Source organism: Lagenorhynchus albirostris, chromosome 6 (assembly GCF_949774975.1).
Source record: "Lagenorhynchus albirostris chromosome 6, mLagAlb1.1, whole genome shotgun sequence".
Taxonomy (NCBI): domain Eukaryota; kingdom Metazoa; phylum Chordata; class Mammalia; order Artiodactyla; family Delphinidae; genus Lagenorhynchus; species Lagenorhynchus albirostris.
The window spans coordinates 90,469,887-90,487,793 of NC_083100.1; the positions used below are offsets into that span (position 1 = coordinate 90,469,887).

Consider the following 17,907-nt stretch of genomic DNA (forward strand, 5'->3'; position numbering starts at 1 on the left):
CTGCTGCAGCCTTTGCCACGGGCCCCAGAATCCCCCAGTCAGGCTAGGTGAGGCGTTAGGAAGGATATACAACCCTCGCTTGCCTCTCTTCCTCCATACAGGAAATGGAGTTGTATTAGAGAGGTACCCCACCTGCAGCCTCAGGGACAACTTTCAAAGTCACATGGGGACCCCAGAACACTCTGGAACGACCTCCCTCCCCATCTGCACAAAATTGACACACCCGGTGAAAGGAAGGGTGGGACCTTGCCCTACCCAGGTCAGTCCTCTTGCCCTTGGTCCTGCACCATTCAAAGACTTACCAACTCCCGTTTCATTTTATTTGGGGGTAGAAGAGCAGGAAGAGCAGGAGATGAAAACGTTTTTCCCCTAAAATTCCAACCCAAATTTCATCTTTTGTTGTTTTATTTTTTTTAAATAAAAATCTATCTCAATTCCACTCTCTTGCCTCAACGTGTTTTTCATTTGCAAGAGGATGTAGGAACTAGCCTTGCCTTGAGTGTTCTTTTGAAGTAGCTGCCTAGAGACTCATCCCTGGAGAACTGATTTTACCTCTCTGGACCTTAAATTTCCCATCTGTTCAATAAAGAGGCTGATGGATGATGTCTAAATTCTCACCCGCCGTAAACGTGGGCGTACCTGAGCCCCACTGTCCCTTGACTTTTCCACTAGAGGGTCCAGCACAGAGATAGTTAAAGGTTAAGGATCTCTCCAATGGAGAGTTGTTAACATGGGGTTGAGCGATCGCGGGCAGCAGGTTTCTGGCCTCGCCCAGCCGCGGCCTCAGAAATATCCCTCTCCAAGATTTCCCAACTGGGAGGGAGGCTGCGGCAGGGTCTCCTCTCCTTATTCTTCTCCCCAGGCGCCCGGGCGCAGCTCTATCCTCCTCCTGGACACCGAGCAGCCGACAGCATCCTCAAACCCGAGTAAGCCTGTACCTCTACACCTAGCTCGGTTTCTCAGAGCCCTGCCGCTACCCCTCCTCAATGTCCCTCTAGGTGCCCACTACTTTCCACTTCCAGACATTCTTCCAGCCGCACCAGCCTCACTTTGGAACCCCTGCGCCGGGCTCTGAGAGCCAGGGCTGCTGCGGAGCAGGGCGCTCTCCCGGGGCGTCCCGGGCTCCAGCACCCCTCAACACCACCCCCGCCCCACGCCCCGCCTCAGGACCCTGCCGTCGCCTTCCCCTAGAACTCCCTGGGTGCTCTCCCGGCGCGCTCCTTCCTGCATCCACTCAGGGAGACCACCCGCCCCCCCAATCCCCGCTGCCACCTCCCCGGCAAAACAAGAGCTGGTCAGTGGGCCGGGCACCCGGCCCAACCGGCCCTCTGCTGGGCGGGGGCGGAGAAGGCCCCGGAGCCTCGCAGGGCTCCCGGGCGCGCTCAGCTCTTCCGGGAGCAGCCTCGCGCGGGAACCCCGCATCAAAGAGCCGGAGCCGCAGCCTCCCGCCCGCGGGCGCCCGCCGCGCTCACCCTGACCCCAGGACGCGGTAGCCCCGGGCGCTGCTGGGACCCCGCGCAGCACGCCGGAGCTCGAGCTGCCCCCCACGCTCCTTTTCCGGCCCCCTCCAAGGAGGGGCGCGCGGGGCCCCAGAAGCATCTCCCGCCCGCCCTCCCCCACCCCCTTCCCAGCCCGCCCACCCGACCCGCGCGGCGTGGCGCGGCGCTGCGCTCGGATTCCGGGAGGGAAGCGCCGCGCGGAGTCCCTGGCGTCCTCAGTCCTGCCCCGCGAAGTGGAGATGCGCGAGAGGCAGGCGAGGGCGCGCAGCTCGTGAGACGCCGCGCCAGCCGGCACCATGCGCCTGCGGCCGCTGCCCCTCGTCGTGGTCCCCGGCTTGCTGCAGCTGGTGAGTGCCCGGCCCGCCGCGCGCCCCACTCCCCACGCGCCGGGGCCGCGTTTCGGCGGGAAAACCGCTCCGGCTGCCGACTCGGAAGCAGAGTCTGGGGCTGCTTGGGCCATGGGGTCGGGGGCGCAGGCAGTGGAGGGAGTTTAGGGTTGCCTTAGAGGTTGAAGGGAAAGAATCAGGGAACGGGGATCAGAGTGGGGACCCTGAGGCGAGTGCGGTGCTTTTGGAGGATTGGGACTGGAAGGCTGAGGTAAAGAAGGCAGAAAGTGGCAGGGAAGAAGGTGTGAGAGAAGAAACAGGTTTATTGAGGAGCGGTCGAGGAGGGGATAAGGGTAGACGGACGCGATGAGGATGGGCTGAAAGACCTGCCTCTAGCCCCGAGTTTGGGGGGCTTGGTGGTTATTTTTCACGTGGTATTTTGCCCGGATGCCCGCAAACACTTATAAAGCACGGCATCGTGCATCCTCGCTCTCAGGGCCGGTTGGTGGCTCCTTGCTGGGGAAAAACTTAGGCAAAAGACCGATTTGGGAGGCAGATTGGATTTCTCTTCGTTTTCTATCTGGCACTGGGGACTAGGATGGGGTTTTGTTCCGGCGGGGACGCAGGATGTAACTTTCAAATCCAACTCCACACAGGAGCCCCCTCCCCGTCGTCTCTACGCATTTTGTTCCCGAAGACCTCTCCTGTCTGGTCTGGGCGGCTCAGGGGCACCGAGGAATATGAAGGGTATTAGAAGGTGGTTGCACGGTCCGCCAGGGAGGCTCTAGGCGACCGTTCCAGTGGTGCCTCTCTCCTCGCTTTTCCCGCGTGGCGCCACCCTCTCCTCCTTCCGAAATATACCTGTATGCTGTATGGATTGCTAGTTAATTCTGTTTAAGGGAGATCCCAAGTAAGACGTTCAAGAAGACAACTTCTAAAGTACAATTATAGAAGGGGATTGCTTTGGCGCAGTCCGCCTCTGTGATGGATTTCTCTTGCTCTCTTGGCACTTGTCTTAATACGGTGCTATCAAGAGGGCTTTCTCCAGAAGCCAAGGTTTCTTTGGTCTTCATATTTAAGACTTGACCCAGTTTAATCTGGCTGTTAAAACAGGGTTAAGGAACCCAAGGATGATGATCCTTCCTTTTTTCCTTCCTTCATCCCTCCCTTCCTTCTCTCTCTCTCTCTCTCTCTCTGTCTCTCTCATTTCCCTTTAGAGGGAAAGATCAAGTAACTTATTAAAGTTTCTCTATGATACATATGATATTGTAGATGCAAAGATACTCTGTAAGTTTGAGGATGGAAGGAGTTCTAAAATGTCTTAGTGAAGGGGAGAGAGCACGAAAGGGCCTGTCCATTCCTTTTGCACAGAGATTAGCTTCACCTGCACAGCATCAAGAAATTCTTCAGTGGCTTCAAGAAGAAAATGCAGTGATGTTCCCAAATGTCCTTAAATGAGCCAGCACATACTGCCTATATACAAGATGGCATGTTAAAATAAATTTTACATCTAAGGCATTAAGCATGCCACATATATGCCATAATACTCTTCAGTATCCCTTGCTTTTTGAAATGTTTGATCTAGATTCCAAAAAAAGGTAATTTAACAAAGCAACATTTGTATGGTGTGTGTAAGTAAAACTGTAAAAACCTGGGGAACTCAGGTACTTAGGTAGGATCTTCAGAATATCTTCATGAATCTCTTAGTTCATTCATTTAATTTTGCATTCAGTGATCATGAACTGTGTATCTGTTCCACTGTATTAGACTCTTAAAGATAAGGAGCTATATTGGGGGATGTGTTGGGAAAAGTTCTTGTGTCAGTTTACTGTATTGGGAATGTTAGATTTTTTTTTTTTTCACACCACCAGAGTCAATAGGGAATAAGAAATACATCTTGACAAGATTATATACCCTCCTTAAGAGCTAGATTCTAATATTACAGTGTGGCTTGATTTATCAGTTTTTAAGGAAGTGTATGTCAAATTCTAATCCATTTTTGGATTGTGCTTCGGCTGTAATGTTTTTTCCTGGAGCACTTTATCATGGTAAGTGAGGTGGGGAGCTGCAGCTGGGCGATAAGCATACATTCCTTACACTGCCATCCTTTTGGACAATAAAAAGCTGTTTACATTCTCCACAATCTTAGAGCTGTTTCCAGCCTTATAACACAAGGGGGTTAGGATGTGAAAGGAAAACAGAGTGGCTGAGCAGGGTAGATCTAAATGAAAACACCCCCCAATCCCACCATTCGCCCCAACCCAGCAGGTATCCAAAAAAAAAAAAAAAGTTATAATTTGGCCCTTTGGATGGCTTATAGTTTTAGTCTACCTTTTCAGCTAATATTGAACTTCTTTGCTAAATCCCAATAGCAAGTGGATAAAATGTTTGAAAACTAATTTTTTCATTTTCTAGGAACCATGTGTACATAGTGCATCTGCCCTTGGGGGGAGGGAGTGGAGACGAGGTTGGGTTATCGCTGGAACTGGATTTTACTTTTCCATTCCCACTGCCATCCTAAAATGCTAAATATTTTTAAATGAGTAGTGGATTCATTGGGGGATATTGACATTTTAATTTTAAGAAAATTGCCTGATTCATATGAAAGCAGTCAGAGGGAGTTGGGCCCAAATAAGTCCCTATCATATAATACTGATACAATAACTAGAAGACTTATTTGGGGGATATTTATAATTTTTAAGAAAACAATAAGCTGAATTGATAAATATTGCAGGTAAACTATGAAGTATGTGTGTCTGTGATTTGTCCTTACCCAATTTTCCTGGCCTGTGTCTAGTGTTTTAACAGGCAGGTTGCTATACCTAATTAATAAGATTTCTAGGCATTTGCAGAATTAAGTATCAATCCTGAATGTATTATTTTCTTTGAAATTCTTATTCAGCAACATATCTTTATAAAAATATTAATAGCACATTATCTCTTGTCTGCCATCTAATGAAGAGAAAATTAGCATTTGAAGTTAATATTATAATGAGTGTTATTTTGTGACATGATACAAGGTAAAGACTTCGCCAGTTGACAGCTTCTCACAGATTTGCATGATTATTTGTAACTCATAATAAGTGTGATTTTTGCCTCTAAGTAAAATGCAGATTGTAAAAAGATTAAATTTGAATTTAAATGGATGATAAGCTTGAGTTTAAGATAAAATTTAGTGGTGATTTTAAAAATTAGTTTGTTATACATTTCAACTTGTTTTTCTGTGATATAATGATGAGTTTATCAAGTAAAATATAAATTAAAAAAGCGATGCAAGTTAGCAAATTTTTAGAATCCTATAAAATCAGAATACTTGTGATGCAAAGTGTTAACAATTTTAAGTTCATCCTCATTATATAGTATCATCCCACATGAACTTATTGAGGATATTTTTATCTTAACAAATTATTGATTTTAATATTTATTTAGTGTCATAGTCATAACATATATTTATTCCCAGTTCTGTATTTTCAAGAAGTGATAACTCATGACTGTCTTCCATTCAGAAATCACAATTTCCCTCATACAGTTTTGATCAATTAACATCAAAACAGTATTTTCCAGTGTAGGATCAATAGTCGTCTGTTGCCTAGATGACAATGCAGAGGAGAAGAAAATACCACCATATCATGGTTACGACTTAGAGTTGGCTGCGCTTTGAAATTGACTCCTCATTAAAAGCATCATTATCTTAGACATTTTTAAAAATGAGAACTAGGATTAGACAATTAAGTCCTCTATTCCAGCCACTCACCTCCCAGTATAAATTGTGTTCCCTTGGCCTATTTTAGGATTAGGTTGTGTAGTTCAGTTTTAAATGCCTTCCACATAGGAAACTGACTCCTCTTGGGAACCTATTTTATAGCTCAATAGATTTCCGAATGGAAAAGAAAAGCCTTGTTACTTTTTGTTCCATAGTTTTTTTTCTTTCTTTTTTTTTATAGTTTTTTTCTTAATTTTTTATTGTTTCTGATTAGTGGTCAAAATGCTAAATAAGGCAGAAGGCTTTTTTGAAAAACTTTTATTAGAGGTTTTCCATTCTCAGCTTAAAATGTGTAGCTCTTGCAAATCGAATGAATTAAGAAATGTTGATTTTTACAACACACTGCCCACCTTTTATCTATTAAAGAGCTAATCAATACATTGTGAATGATCTCATTATTTAGTAGTAGTAATCAGAGATGAATATAAGTGTGTCACAGGTTTGTGATTTTGTAAAAGCTTCAGGACTGTCTCCTACTGTTTACATATTCTGCAGTCTCTTTTACCTGAAGCTTTGCTGGGTAAGATTTGAAAAAAGAATTATAGCCACACGCTCAAATGCCTACAGTTAGGGCTGTGTCAGCATTTCTGTGAAGAATCTCATTTCTATCTTAGCCATAAGCATTATAGCCGGTTAGAAGTTGGCATTTAATATCTTGATTTGGGAGTCAATTATTTTAAAGCTGCTTTAAAAAATTGGTCCAAGTGATTTTGAGCACTCATCCATGTGAGTTTACTCTCTAGATAGTCTTATAGTATGTGGAATGATGATTTAAGAAACTAATTTCTATATCATTCTTGCACAGTGGTTATAATTTAAAATGTAGCATGTTTAAATTATTTTCAATAATCTCTTCCAAGTTAACCTATTTATTGAACCACTGTAAGATATTGTAACACTGTTTCATCACGAACAATTTTAATTGTGCCAAATTCAGATGCCTTAGTTGGTCTTTATTTACTAAAAATTGTAAGAGCCTTTATTTGCTAACAATCTGTTTGAATTTTTTATTACTTGTGATATGACCAATGGTATCGATGACAACTCTGTTCTTTATTTCAAAATCTTGCTCAATAAAAAAAGTATCTAAAGCAATTTACAATATAGATTTTCATATTATAGAAAGAATTCTAAGATTGATTGAAAACTTCCAATTTATGTTGGTTTTAGTTTATGAAGATCTAGATGAAAACCTTCAAATAACTGTTTGGTTTATTATGCTGTAAGATCAGTATATAATAAGGAATTCTGTTTCTTTATAGAACTACCATTAAAAATGAATATTTCATTTTCTAAACCCAAAAGCTATAAGAAATATTTTTCCTGGCCAGATCATTCAAGAAGTTAAAATAGTTGTCTTTAAAATTGTCATTCTTGTAAATTTTGCTTTTCTTAGATTTATGGACCCATAGTAAGAAAACTGGGAAGTTTTACAAATTTAAACTACAATGATAATAATGCTCTCTTAGATTTGCATATACCTACCTGTTTTCAAGTTTCTTTCACACAGTTTATCACATTCTATTCTCTCAAAAAATCTACAAGAAGAACATGTTGAAAGTTTCCATTTGTGTACTGGAAAGAACAATGTATTTGGAGTCGAAAGACGAGTTCTATCTCTAAATAAATTGCATATTCAACAAATATTTACTATTTTGTCCCTGACTTTACACTGAGACTGTAGCAGACATTGAGGACATAACAGTAAAAAAAATGGAACTGCTATGAGAATATGAGTGTGTGTGTGTGTGTGTGTGTGTGTGTGTCTGTGCGCACGCGCATGTCTGTGTGTCTTGGGCTGGTCATTTAATAACCTCAAATCCCTCATCTGTACGATGACGTCATCAGTGATAAAGAGAATGAAAAATGATTTCTAACATCTCTTTCCTTTTTTTAATGTACAGTAACAGTGTTACTGTATTTTTCTTTTATGAATTATGTACATCTTTACTGTACAATTTAAAGTATGTCTTACCTACAGACATAATTGCTTTAAATATAAGTTTTACATGGAGTTTGTGCTTTTAACCATATCACAAATGGTACATATATTTAGAAATAGATTTAAGATACTACAAGACTGCTTAATGTTATATCTTCTTATGGAAAAGGACAATTTAGTGAAACTAGGCAAAGGGAATTGACAAATACTTATTTAACACTTGTAATCAGCAAAATCAATAAAATTTAAATTAAAATGGTACAATAAGGGCTTTTCCCCCTATATACCATTTTTAAATTGTAAACCACTAACACCTACTCATTTCTTTAATTTAAATAAAAAGTAAATTGGCTCTCAGTTAAATTCTAATTATTAAGATAAGCAGCATTACAGCTTAATACTGTACTTCAACCAGAAAACTAGCATGTGACTTTTTGTACACCTCAGTAGAATCCAACCTATTTAAATCAGGAATACTATTAACTAACTCCAAAGGTCTTGGGAGTTCTGATGTTAATTGGATGAAATTTTAAAAAGAAAACCAAGAAAGAACTGACATGTGAGACCTATCAAAGATGGAAGAAATTGTTAATGCTTTTAACATCAGGGGACAAGTCAACTGAAACAGACTGACTAGTCCTGGGGTTCAGTCCAACTATATTCTAAACAACATGAATGTCTTTAAAAACGAAACTTGACTTTGTGATAGTGCTGGTTTGGGCCAAATAAAAGGATTCTCAGGTCATAAAAACACTTAAGTAAATCTCTTTATTCAAGATTATGCAAAATGGTGATTTTCAAGCATTGACATATATATTGACAGTTTTAAAATCTCATCAGTTTTACCTTAAGTTATATGGCTTGTATATTTATTCACTCAAAACTGTAACTTAGGAAATAGTTGAGATTACTTGAAGGGAGAGACCACATATGTAATTTATATGGCTGTTAAAAGTCCATGATCTGCATGATATTTTGAATGGATAATGTATACATAAGAGAATAGGGACTCAAAAGAACCATTTAACACTTTGTAGCAATGATAACAATCATTTTTATTAATACAGTTTTTGCATTTGGATAACCCAAACAGAAGACCCAAAACATAAGAAATGTGGCTGCAGAAATGAAAAGGGAGGTGAAGTTTTCAAAAGTGTGTTTTCCACAGTCATGAATTCACCTGCTGCTTCCATGGTGATGACTCCCAAATTTGTACCTCAATTCCTACCCTACTGCTCAGCCTCCAAGGCCATCTCTCCATAGCTCACTTTCTTTGCCTTGGATGTTTTACTGCCAACTCACACTCAACATGTCCACAGCCACACACAACTTTCCTGAACAAGTAACCTTCCAACATTCATGGATTCAGATCTTGAAGTCACTATCTTGTCCCCCTTTTTAATGTCTGGTATCTTTGTGTTGGGACAAGCGACTTAGTATAAAGCATCACATGGTTTATAAGATAATTTCATGTGTGTGATCTCAGGGTTCATCTTCACATCAGCTCTGGAAGGTAAACAGAACAATAGTTATTGCATCCATTTTTAAAAATGAAGACACAAAGGCGTGGAAGGTTTCCAAGACAGACTGTATACAGACCACACAAAAGGCGCAACTTGAATTGTCTGCCCAGTCCATCCCCAAGGTCACGGTAGCATCTGTTTGTAGCAGAAGGCTGTGAGATCCATCATAGACCCCCAGAGTGAAGGGCTTGAGGGACGTTTCCAGGAAATGTTCTGTTCTGCTCAGCAGCCATGCCTAGGCAGAAACCTCGACTCACTCATTCTAGGAAGGTTTTAAACAAATTTGCCATGACGTCAACAAGTTTAACAGAGTAAACAGATTTTTAGAGCCTGGCTCTTATTCGGGAGTCCCATTTAGAATTTAGCCTCAGAGTTTAGTTTCCAGGTGCTCCAGCTTTTACAGCTTTAGGGCTAAGTGGACGGCCTAGTGATGTGGTTCCAGTTAGGATCAGCAGAGGGTTGGAGAGTTCCTCTAATTCCTCAAGATCTCAACCTGTCCCGCTTCAGATGGAAAAGGTGAACAAGAAGAGAGAGAAGGGCTTCAACTACTATGAAGGGCTACTTAATCTTGTTTTTTTAATGGACAGTTGGGAATATGAGAAGGAGCCAGTGGGGTGGGGGGAGGCATCTAGTAGGTGCTGACACCTACTAGACTCGCAGGACTTGTGAGCTTCCGTAGAAGTAGCATTCTGGCTCTTGCCCTCTCTCCCTTTCTTACTTTTTATGAAAATATGTATTTGATTACAGAGGTGGTATAGCATAGTGAATGTTATTGGCTTTCCACCCAGATCCCTTTGAATCTCTTCTTACCATTTCTGTGCGCCCTCTCCTTTTTTGGTTTCTGTTCTAACACTGGGCACCTATAACTCTCCTTCAGAGGATTTCCCTGGGGGTGTTGGATGCCCCTCGCCAGAAAGCACTCAGAGCCAGACTGCAGTTCCCTTCCTTCTGGGACAGCTCTTGACAAATGACTGACAGGTGCCAGAGGGTGAAAGGCCCAGCTCCCTTGCTCAGAAGTTTAAGGAATACATTGGAGTGTCCCTGTGAGAGGAGGTCAAAGCTCCGCTCAAGGGGACTTTGCTTGGGATCGCACACGTCCATGGCTTCCTCTTGTTCACTGACCCGCTGCCCCGCTTCCCCACCAGACTCCCCTGGACGCGCTTCACGATAAATCACTTGCACTCAAACACTTGTCTTGCTGTCTGTTTCTGGGGAACCCAACCTAAGGTGTCTGTTTAAATTTTTTTTTAACATGCAGAAATTTTTAAAGCAGCTATTCGTACCTCTGCCTGCTTTGTGCTATCTTATACTAAGAGATAATCACTATTAGTAGTTTAATGTGTCTCTTTCCAGAAATTACGGATATGTATGCTTTCATCATAATTATATCAACACAACATAACATCACGTAACATGTATTTTTAATGCAATAATATACTGTGGCCATTTTTATACCATGTACAACTTATATTTTTGAGAATTCTTAGTATTTCATGGCACTGATGTGCCATAAGGTATTTAATCAGTCTCTTATTGATGAAAATTTTGATTGTCTTGAATTTTTTCAGTTCATTTGTGAGTATATTTATAAAATGAATTCCTAGGGGGGTGGTGGTGGGATGAATTGGGCGATTGGGATTGACATGTATACACTGATGTGTATAAAGTGGATGACTAATAAGAAAATAAATAAATAAACATTTAAAAAATAGAAAAAAAATAATAAAAAATAAACAAAATGAATTCCTAGAATTGAAAATACTTGTCCAAGGCCGGGAATGTACAATATGAATTTTGATAAATATAAATTTTCCCCTTAATGACTATACAAAAATACAGTACCACTCACAGTGGATATGTATCCTATATCCCTATCTGGATAGTGGCTTTTTTGTTTACTTTTTCAAGCTGTTAGAGGAAAACACCTCATTGTTTTTAAAATCTGTTATATATTACTTATTAAGAAGGTGAAGTTTATTCTTATATCTAATAACCCTTTGAATTTATTTTGTGATTCCTTCCTTTTTAAATAACTTCCCATTTTTCAATTCTTTTTGTCTACAGCTTTTAAACTTTTATAGTTTTTTTTTTTTATATTGCTCTTGCACAATTGTTTATTTTACTATTCCTGGATATTTTATATATTATGGGGTTGTGGCTACCATTTCTAGGCCTGACATTTTAAAATTGATTTTTGCTGGAATTTAAAGAAAGCTATTTATTTTAGTATATTTATTGTATCAGTTCTATTTCTGGACTGGATTATTAGTTTTAATAATTTTTAATTTGATTCTCTTGAATTTTATGTATAGACAATCATATTACCTATAAATAATCGTATATAGAAGCTAAATAGAAGCTTTCTGGGGCAGATTCCATAGCTAATTGACTAAGTGGCCTAGGTTGAATGAAGCCTGGAGTTAAGGGGTGAGCATTCAGGACCTCAGCCCTCTTTCTACTTTAGTGAAGGACATGCATCCTCCTGGTAGCTGCCCTGCGCCTGCTTGCACTCCCAGCTCCTCCCGTGCTGATTTTGGTGGTGGAGAGGGGATTCTGTTGCGGGGGTAAACCCCTGTTCAGGTACTGTTCTCTTTTGCCTTTGTTTGGTTACTGGCTGCTCAGCACAATTGGCTTCTCCATCATTCTGATTCACTCTTCTTTACATCTTCCAGAGAGTTTCACATTTTGTGGACCCTTGGCATCCTTTCCTCTTTGTAGCACTAGGCACTCATTCTTGTTTTTGCATTCCTAGTTCATTTCATTGGAAATTTGGGAGAGAGGCAAGGTAAACACATTCACTCATCTTTCCTCATTGCAACTCAGAATCTTTCAGTCATTTTTGGCTCATCTTTCTTCATCCCCTACAGTATCCATTCAGTCACAAAATCCTGTGAAATTTCCTTCCAAATCCATCTGTAAACTGTCTCTTTCTCTCCACCTGCTTCCATTTCATCACTACAGCAGCCTCCTAGCTGGTCTATTTTATTCCAGCATGAGCCCTCTGAATGCATTCCACATGTCACAGATCATCTTTCTTAAATTCTCCTTTGATTTACTATGCCACTCCACTATTAAGGATGAGACTGTGATTCCCTTTTCCTTAATACATTGAGTCTAAATTTCTCTTTCTGGTTTTCCAGCCTTAAATCTCCCATCCAATATTCATCGCATACTCTTAGCTGCAGCCAGGTCTGTATCCTTATACTCCGTGAATACTTCAGAGTAAAGGGAAAGCATAGGTTTTGGTGTCAGACTGACTTGGATTCCAATGCTTTTTCTGGCAGCTTGGACAAGAGAACACATCTACTCAATTTCAGTGGGTTTTTTTTTTCCCTGAAATAATGGTAATTATAGCTATGTCTTAGGGTTATGATGATTATATACCAAAAAAGTGAAATGCCTAGTACCTAGCATTAGCTTAACAAACGTCAGTTTTCCTTTCCACCTGCAACAGCTTAGGTTTTTTGTGTGTAAGCAATAGAAACTGACTTTGACAAACGTAGAGAAGAAATTCCTGAATACAGCGTAGCTCACAGGAAAGGTTGGAGAATCGGGCATGTCTAGAGCAAAATCAAGGGTCTAGGTATCGGGAAAGTATCAATTGGCCAAGATGATGAATAAATGTCCATCTTTTTCTCTCAAGTTTTTCTTTCACTTCATTTAAGATGCCACGTCCTGGTTGAGAGAGCCTAGATGGCTTGGGTCATAATGCCTTGGCTTGAGAAGGGTGGGACACTTTGATGAACAGTTCCACGCATCCTAGGGAATCAACACTATATGTTCCTGTTAGAGAACCTGTGATCAGAACTCCCACCACAGGAAGAACTCAGAGAAAGAGACCCAAGCACCCACAGTGAAGACCCATTCCAGCTCTTTGTGTTAATCAACCAGATCTCCACTCGTAAACAGACATAGACCACAAGATCACCAGACATTTAAGTGAAATCTTTAGCAAAAAATAATAAGAAGGAGAAGGACAAAGAGAAACTAACAGAACCTACCCTGGAAGAAACAAATAATACAGGGGGCAGATTTCAATTTTAAAAATTCCTAATTAGGATTCTCAGAGAGTCAAGAGGATATTGCATCCTAAAAACAAGGCCTTTTCACAGACTGCTATGAAGAAAGATCGACTGGGTAATAAGAAGGAGTCCTTGGAAGTGAAATATGTAACAAAATTAATACGTCAGGGAGAAGGTTAGGAAGAATAGGAACAGAGATCATGCTGGTGAACTGTAAGGTGAAATCAAGGGAACCTGCCATGACAGAGCCAAACGACCAACATGGAAAATACGAGAGAACAGTGACAAGACGTAGAGGATAAATGCAGCGAGGAGCCCCAGAAACAGATAACAGGAGGCTATGAGGGGAAGGAACATAGTCAACAGGGTTGAATGGGCTGATAAAAAAAATAAAATCCTGGTGAAATTCCTGAACTCAAAGGAAAAAACAGAAAACCCTAAGAGCTTTCAGAGATTACTAACAAAACAAACATACACCTCATCAACCACACTGGGTGTTAGAAGCAATGGAACAATGCCTTCAAATTTCTGAATATTCTGAAAGAATATTGAACCAACAGCCAAATTATCAATCAAACATGAAGGAGAAAAGTAGGAGGAAGAGAAGGAAGAGAAAATAAACAATGACATCTGGAGCATGCAGGCGTCTCGGGGGAGTTACCACTCACTCCATATGGAAAAATCCTCAAAGAAGTACATCAGCAAAGCAAGAAAGAATATAGCACAAGGGGATGATGTGAGGTAGCGTGGTGTCTGAGTATGACTCAGAAGAAGTGAAGGAGGCTAGAGCCATTAGCCTCTGACCCAGGGGAGATGTGGGTTCTGTTTCCTTCGGTGTGGTCCAGTCACACTGTGGCCCTACTGGGAATTTCATTTAAACCATTCAGTTTTATAAATGCTATTTATTAATTTGCTGTGTTTAACATGGATTTGTACTCAAAGCAGGAATGATTTAAACATAGTTTAAGAATGGAATGGGCTTCCCTGGTGGCGCAGTGGTTGAGAGTCCACCTGCCGATGCAGGGGACACGGGTTCGTGCCCCGGTCCGGGAAGATCCCACATGCCGCAGAGCGGATAGGCCCGTGAGCCATGGCTGCTAGACCTGCGCGTCCGGAGCCTGTGCTCCGCAACGGGAGAGGCCACAACAGTGAGAGGCCTGCGTACCGCAAAAAAAAAAAAGAAAAAAAGAGAATGGAATGTAACTATAATAAACATTAATGAACTGAAATAGTATAATAAAAATTGGACGTAAAGGGAATACAAGAGGTGAAGCTAAGTGAGCATATCAGTTTCCTTGTTTTTCATAGTAAGAACTTAAGCTGTCTATTTTTTTTTTTAACATCTTTATTGGGGTATAATTGCTTTACAATGGTGTGTTAGTTTCTGCTTTATAACAAAGTGAATCAGTCATACATAAACATATGTTCCCATATGTCTTCCCTCTTGCGTCTCCCTTCCTCCCACCCTCCCTATCCCACCCCTTCAGGCTGTCACAAAGCACCGAGCCGATATCCCTGTGCCATGCGGCTGCTTCCCACTAGCTATCTACCTTACTACGTTTGTTAGTGTGTATATGTCCATGACTCTCTCTCGCCCCGTCACAGCTCACCCTTCCCCCTCCCCATAACCTCAAGTCCGTTCTCTAGGAGGTCTGCGTCTTTATTCCTGCCTTACCCCTAGGTTCTTCATGACATTTTTTTTTCTTAAATTCCATATATATGTGTTATAAGCTGTCTAATGTTAATAAATTAAGAAGTAGACTTAACGAATAATAATACAACCAACCAAAACCAAGAATTGGAGAAAGGGAGATAGGCACAGTCATCACCCTTCATAAAAAGAAGTCAATGATGTTATTTAAACTGAAACAGAGTAGTAAAAAAATCAAAAATTAAAAAAAAAATCTTCATGGTAAAAAAAAAAAAAAGAAATAGACTTAAAGCCTTAAAAGCTACCAAATAATAGAATTAAAAATAATACAACGAACGAAAATTCAATATGTAAGTTTATTTACTCTGTGCTCTAATTTCTTCTATCATTTAAATAGATTAGAAAGTGAATATTAACATCTGGAAAAGGCATTTTGACCTTAAAATGTGACTTTGTATTTGTGCCCTTCTTTTTCTGTAGTGCTTTTGACAAATATCATTCATCAGTGAATTTCAAGATAAAGTGGGTCTTTTCAGTGGAAGGAGCCGTCCAGCAGTTGTAAAGACATGCTCAGGACATGGCCATAAGTGCGCCTTCCCTAGGAGGTGATAGATACGTTTATGGTGTAGATTGTGGCTTGGTTTTTCACGGGTGTATACTTATCTCCAAACTCATCAACTTGTATACATTAAATATGTATAGCTTTTTGTGTGTCAATCATTCCTCCAAAAAAGTCATTTTATAAAAAAGAGGTAAGCAGAGACCATCTGTTGGGTCATGCCTCAGGGAAGGGTTTCTCAGCCTCAGCACTACTGACATTTTGGGCCAGATAATTACTTGAGTGGGGGGAAGGGGTGGGAGAAAAGTGGCTGCCCTGTGCCTTGTAGGATGCTTAATAGCATCCCTGGCCTCTACCTACTTCGATGCCAGCAGCACACTCTCCCCATTGTGACAACCCAAAATATCTCCAGACATTGATAAATGTCCCCTGAGAAGCAAACACACCCCAACTGAGAACCACCAGTGAAGGGAATTCCTGGCTGTGAGAAGCTGAACCAGGTGAGCTCTTTGGACTCTCCCAATTAAATACTTTGTCTTTGAACTGTTGGGAAGGGGTCAGCATTTTGCAAAGACCTGGTTTATTTCTTAACACTTCTTTCCATCTCAGGCAAGTTACCTTCAGTTCAGTTTTTGAGTGCCAAGTCCATCAGGCACTGTGCCCAGTACACACATCTCTGACAAATTTTCCTTTTTGAGGGAAATGACTGATGAGTGATCCCCCTGATATTCCTCTCCTGGATAAGAGTTCCCTCCAAGAAAAGTTCACACATTTCATCTTGCCTCAGGTACACATCTTACCAGTAGTTAGGGCTGGCTCCAAGAGTTTTAGGAAAGCTTTCGAGTTTCCATATTTTACAATGCAGTAATGAGGAAGTGTTACTTTGTAATGAAGATAGCAAATAAAACTGAAAATGATAACCATAAATAATAGTTGGTTAATAAAAACGTGAACTAAATCACCCTCGATGTGCCTATTTGTTATAATTAAAATATAGTGGGATTACATTCTTCAAAGAATTTATCCCAAACCCAGATTACACTATGGATATCAAAACAGGACAGTAACACTTTTGAGTGGAAGATTGGATCTAGTTTTTGAGATTTTTAAAATGTAGCTTAAAACTATTCAGTTCAACTTTTGAGGGCTAGACTGCATTTCTTTTTGTTGAAAATTGGGGATTTTCAAGTTTACAAATGTAAACTGTGAGTTACTCTATTTTTTATAAATGGTATATGAAACACTTTCTCCTACATCAGAATGCATTTTTTAATTAAGTTTCTCCTTTAAGGCAATTCTCATTTTTTAAGAAATTGTATCTATGAAGGTACTATAAGACTTGCATCTTCTTCCCCAGAGATAAACGTGGTAATAAAAAAGTAAAAAGAATCCCAGCTGGTGTTAAAATTTGAAATAGAGTATAGTTTCCTGAAATTAAATCTATACATAAATAGTGACCTTACTTATTGGGATAAAATCTGAGAACTCCAGTGAACTGCAGCTGGGCTGCCACTCCAGGGATGTATAAAGGGATATATCCCTTTATGTCAAGGCGGGTGGGCCTTTGTATAGGCTCCTGTCGCTTTCCGAGTGAGTGTGTTACAGACACGCCAGGCAGGTCAGGGCTCCTGCATTCCAGCCCGTGCCTTTAATACATACACACGTACATGCACACAGATGACATTCTCCTACTGAACCTTTCCCACTACATCAAAAGTGGTATCCTGGGGCTTCCCTGGTGGCGCACTGGTTGAGAGTCCGCCTGCCGATGCAGGGGACACGGGCTCGTGCCCCGGTCTGGGAGGATCCCACGTGCCGCGGAGTGGCTGGGCCCGTGAGCCATGGCTGCTGAGCCTGCACGTCCGGAACCTGTGCTCCACAACGGGAGAGGCCACAACAGTGAGAGGCCCGCGTACCGCAAAAAAAAAAAAAAAGTATCTTTTCACTTGCAAGAGGATGTGTTGTCTCTACCGTGAAAGTTACAGACCTGTATAATGCTTCTGTCACTCGGTACAAATGCCTAAATAAGCCGTTACTTACCGATATACTCTTAGCTTCTGTCAAAGATTAATGTAGGATGTAGCTGTAGGAAAACACTTTTTTGGTTAACGCATATTCACATTTTCATTCATTGCTTTATTCGACAGCTGAAGTGTCTACTGTAGGCATGACACTATGCTAAGCCTTTCCTTGGAATATATTCCTAAGGACAAAAACCTGTTTTCCTGATAAATCAAGCATCCTTATTTAAAGAATGAGAGTTTCAACTCAATTTGGCTCCTTTTTCACTTTTCATACCAGGAAGAGCAGAGGTAATTTATAGCTCATTGCAACAAATACGTTTATTAAGCCCATTTTCTTTTTTTTTTTTTTTTTTATTTTTGGCTGTGTTGGGTCTTTGTTGCTGTGTGTGGGCTTTCTCTAGCTGCGGAGAGCGGGGGCTACTCTTCGTTGCAGTGCATGGGCTACTCATTGCGGTGGATTTTGCTGCGGAGCACGGGCCCTAGAGCACAGGCTCAGTAGTTGTGGCACATGGGCTTCAGTAGTTGTGGCACACGGGCTCAGTAGTTGTGGCTCGCGGGCCCTAGAGTGCAGGCTCAGTAGTTGAGGCACACGGGCTTA

At 41.1% G+C, this 17,907-nt stretch overlaps 1 protein-coding gene across 1 annotated transcript in view; it reads left to right on the forward strand.

Annotated features, from left to right (window-relative positions):
* The first annotated feature begins 1,795 nt into the window (after positions 1-1,795).
* Positions 1,796-17,907, forward strand: part of NXPH2 (neurexophilin 2) — a 98,974-nt gene continuing 82,862 nt past the window's right edge. The window contains exon 1 of the mRNA XM_060151187.1: positions 1,796-1,975. Within this exon, the coding sequence (XP_060007170.1) occupies positions 1,796-1,975 (180 nt within the window). The remainder of the gene's footprint in view (positions 1,976-17,907) is intronic.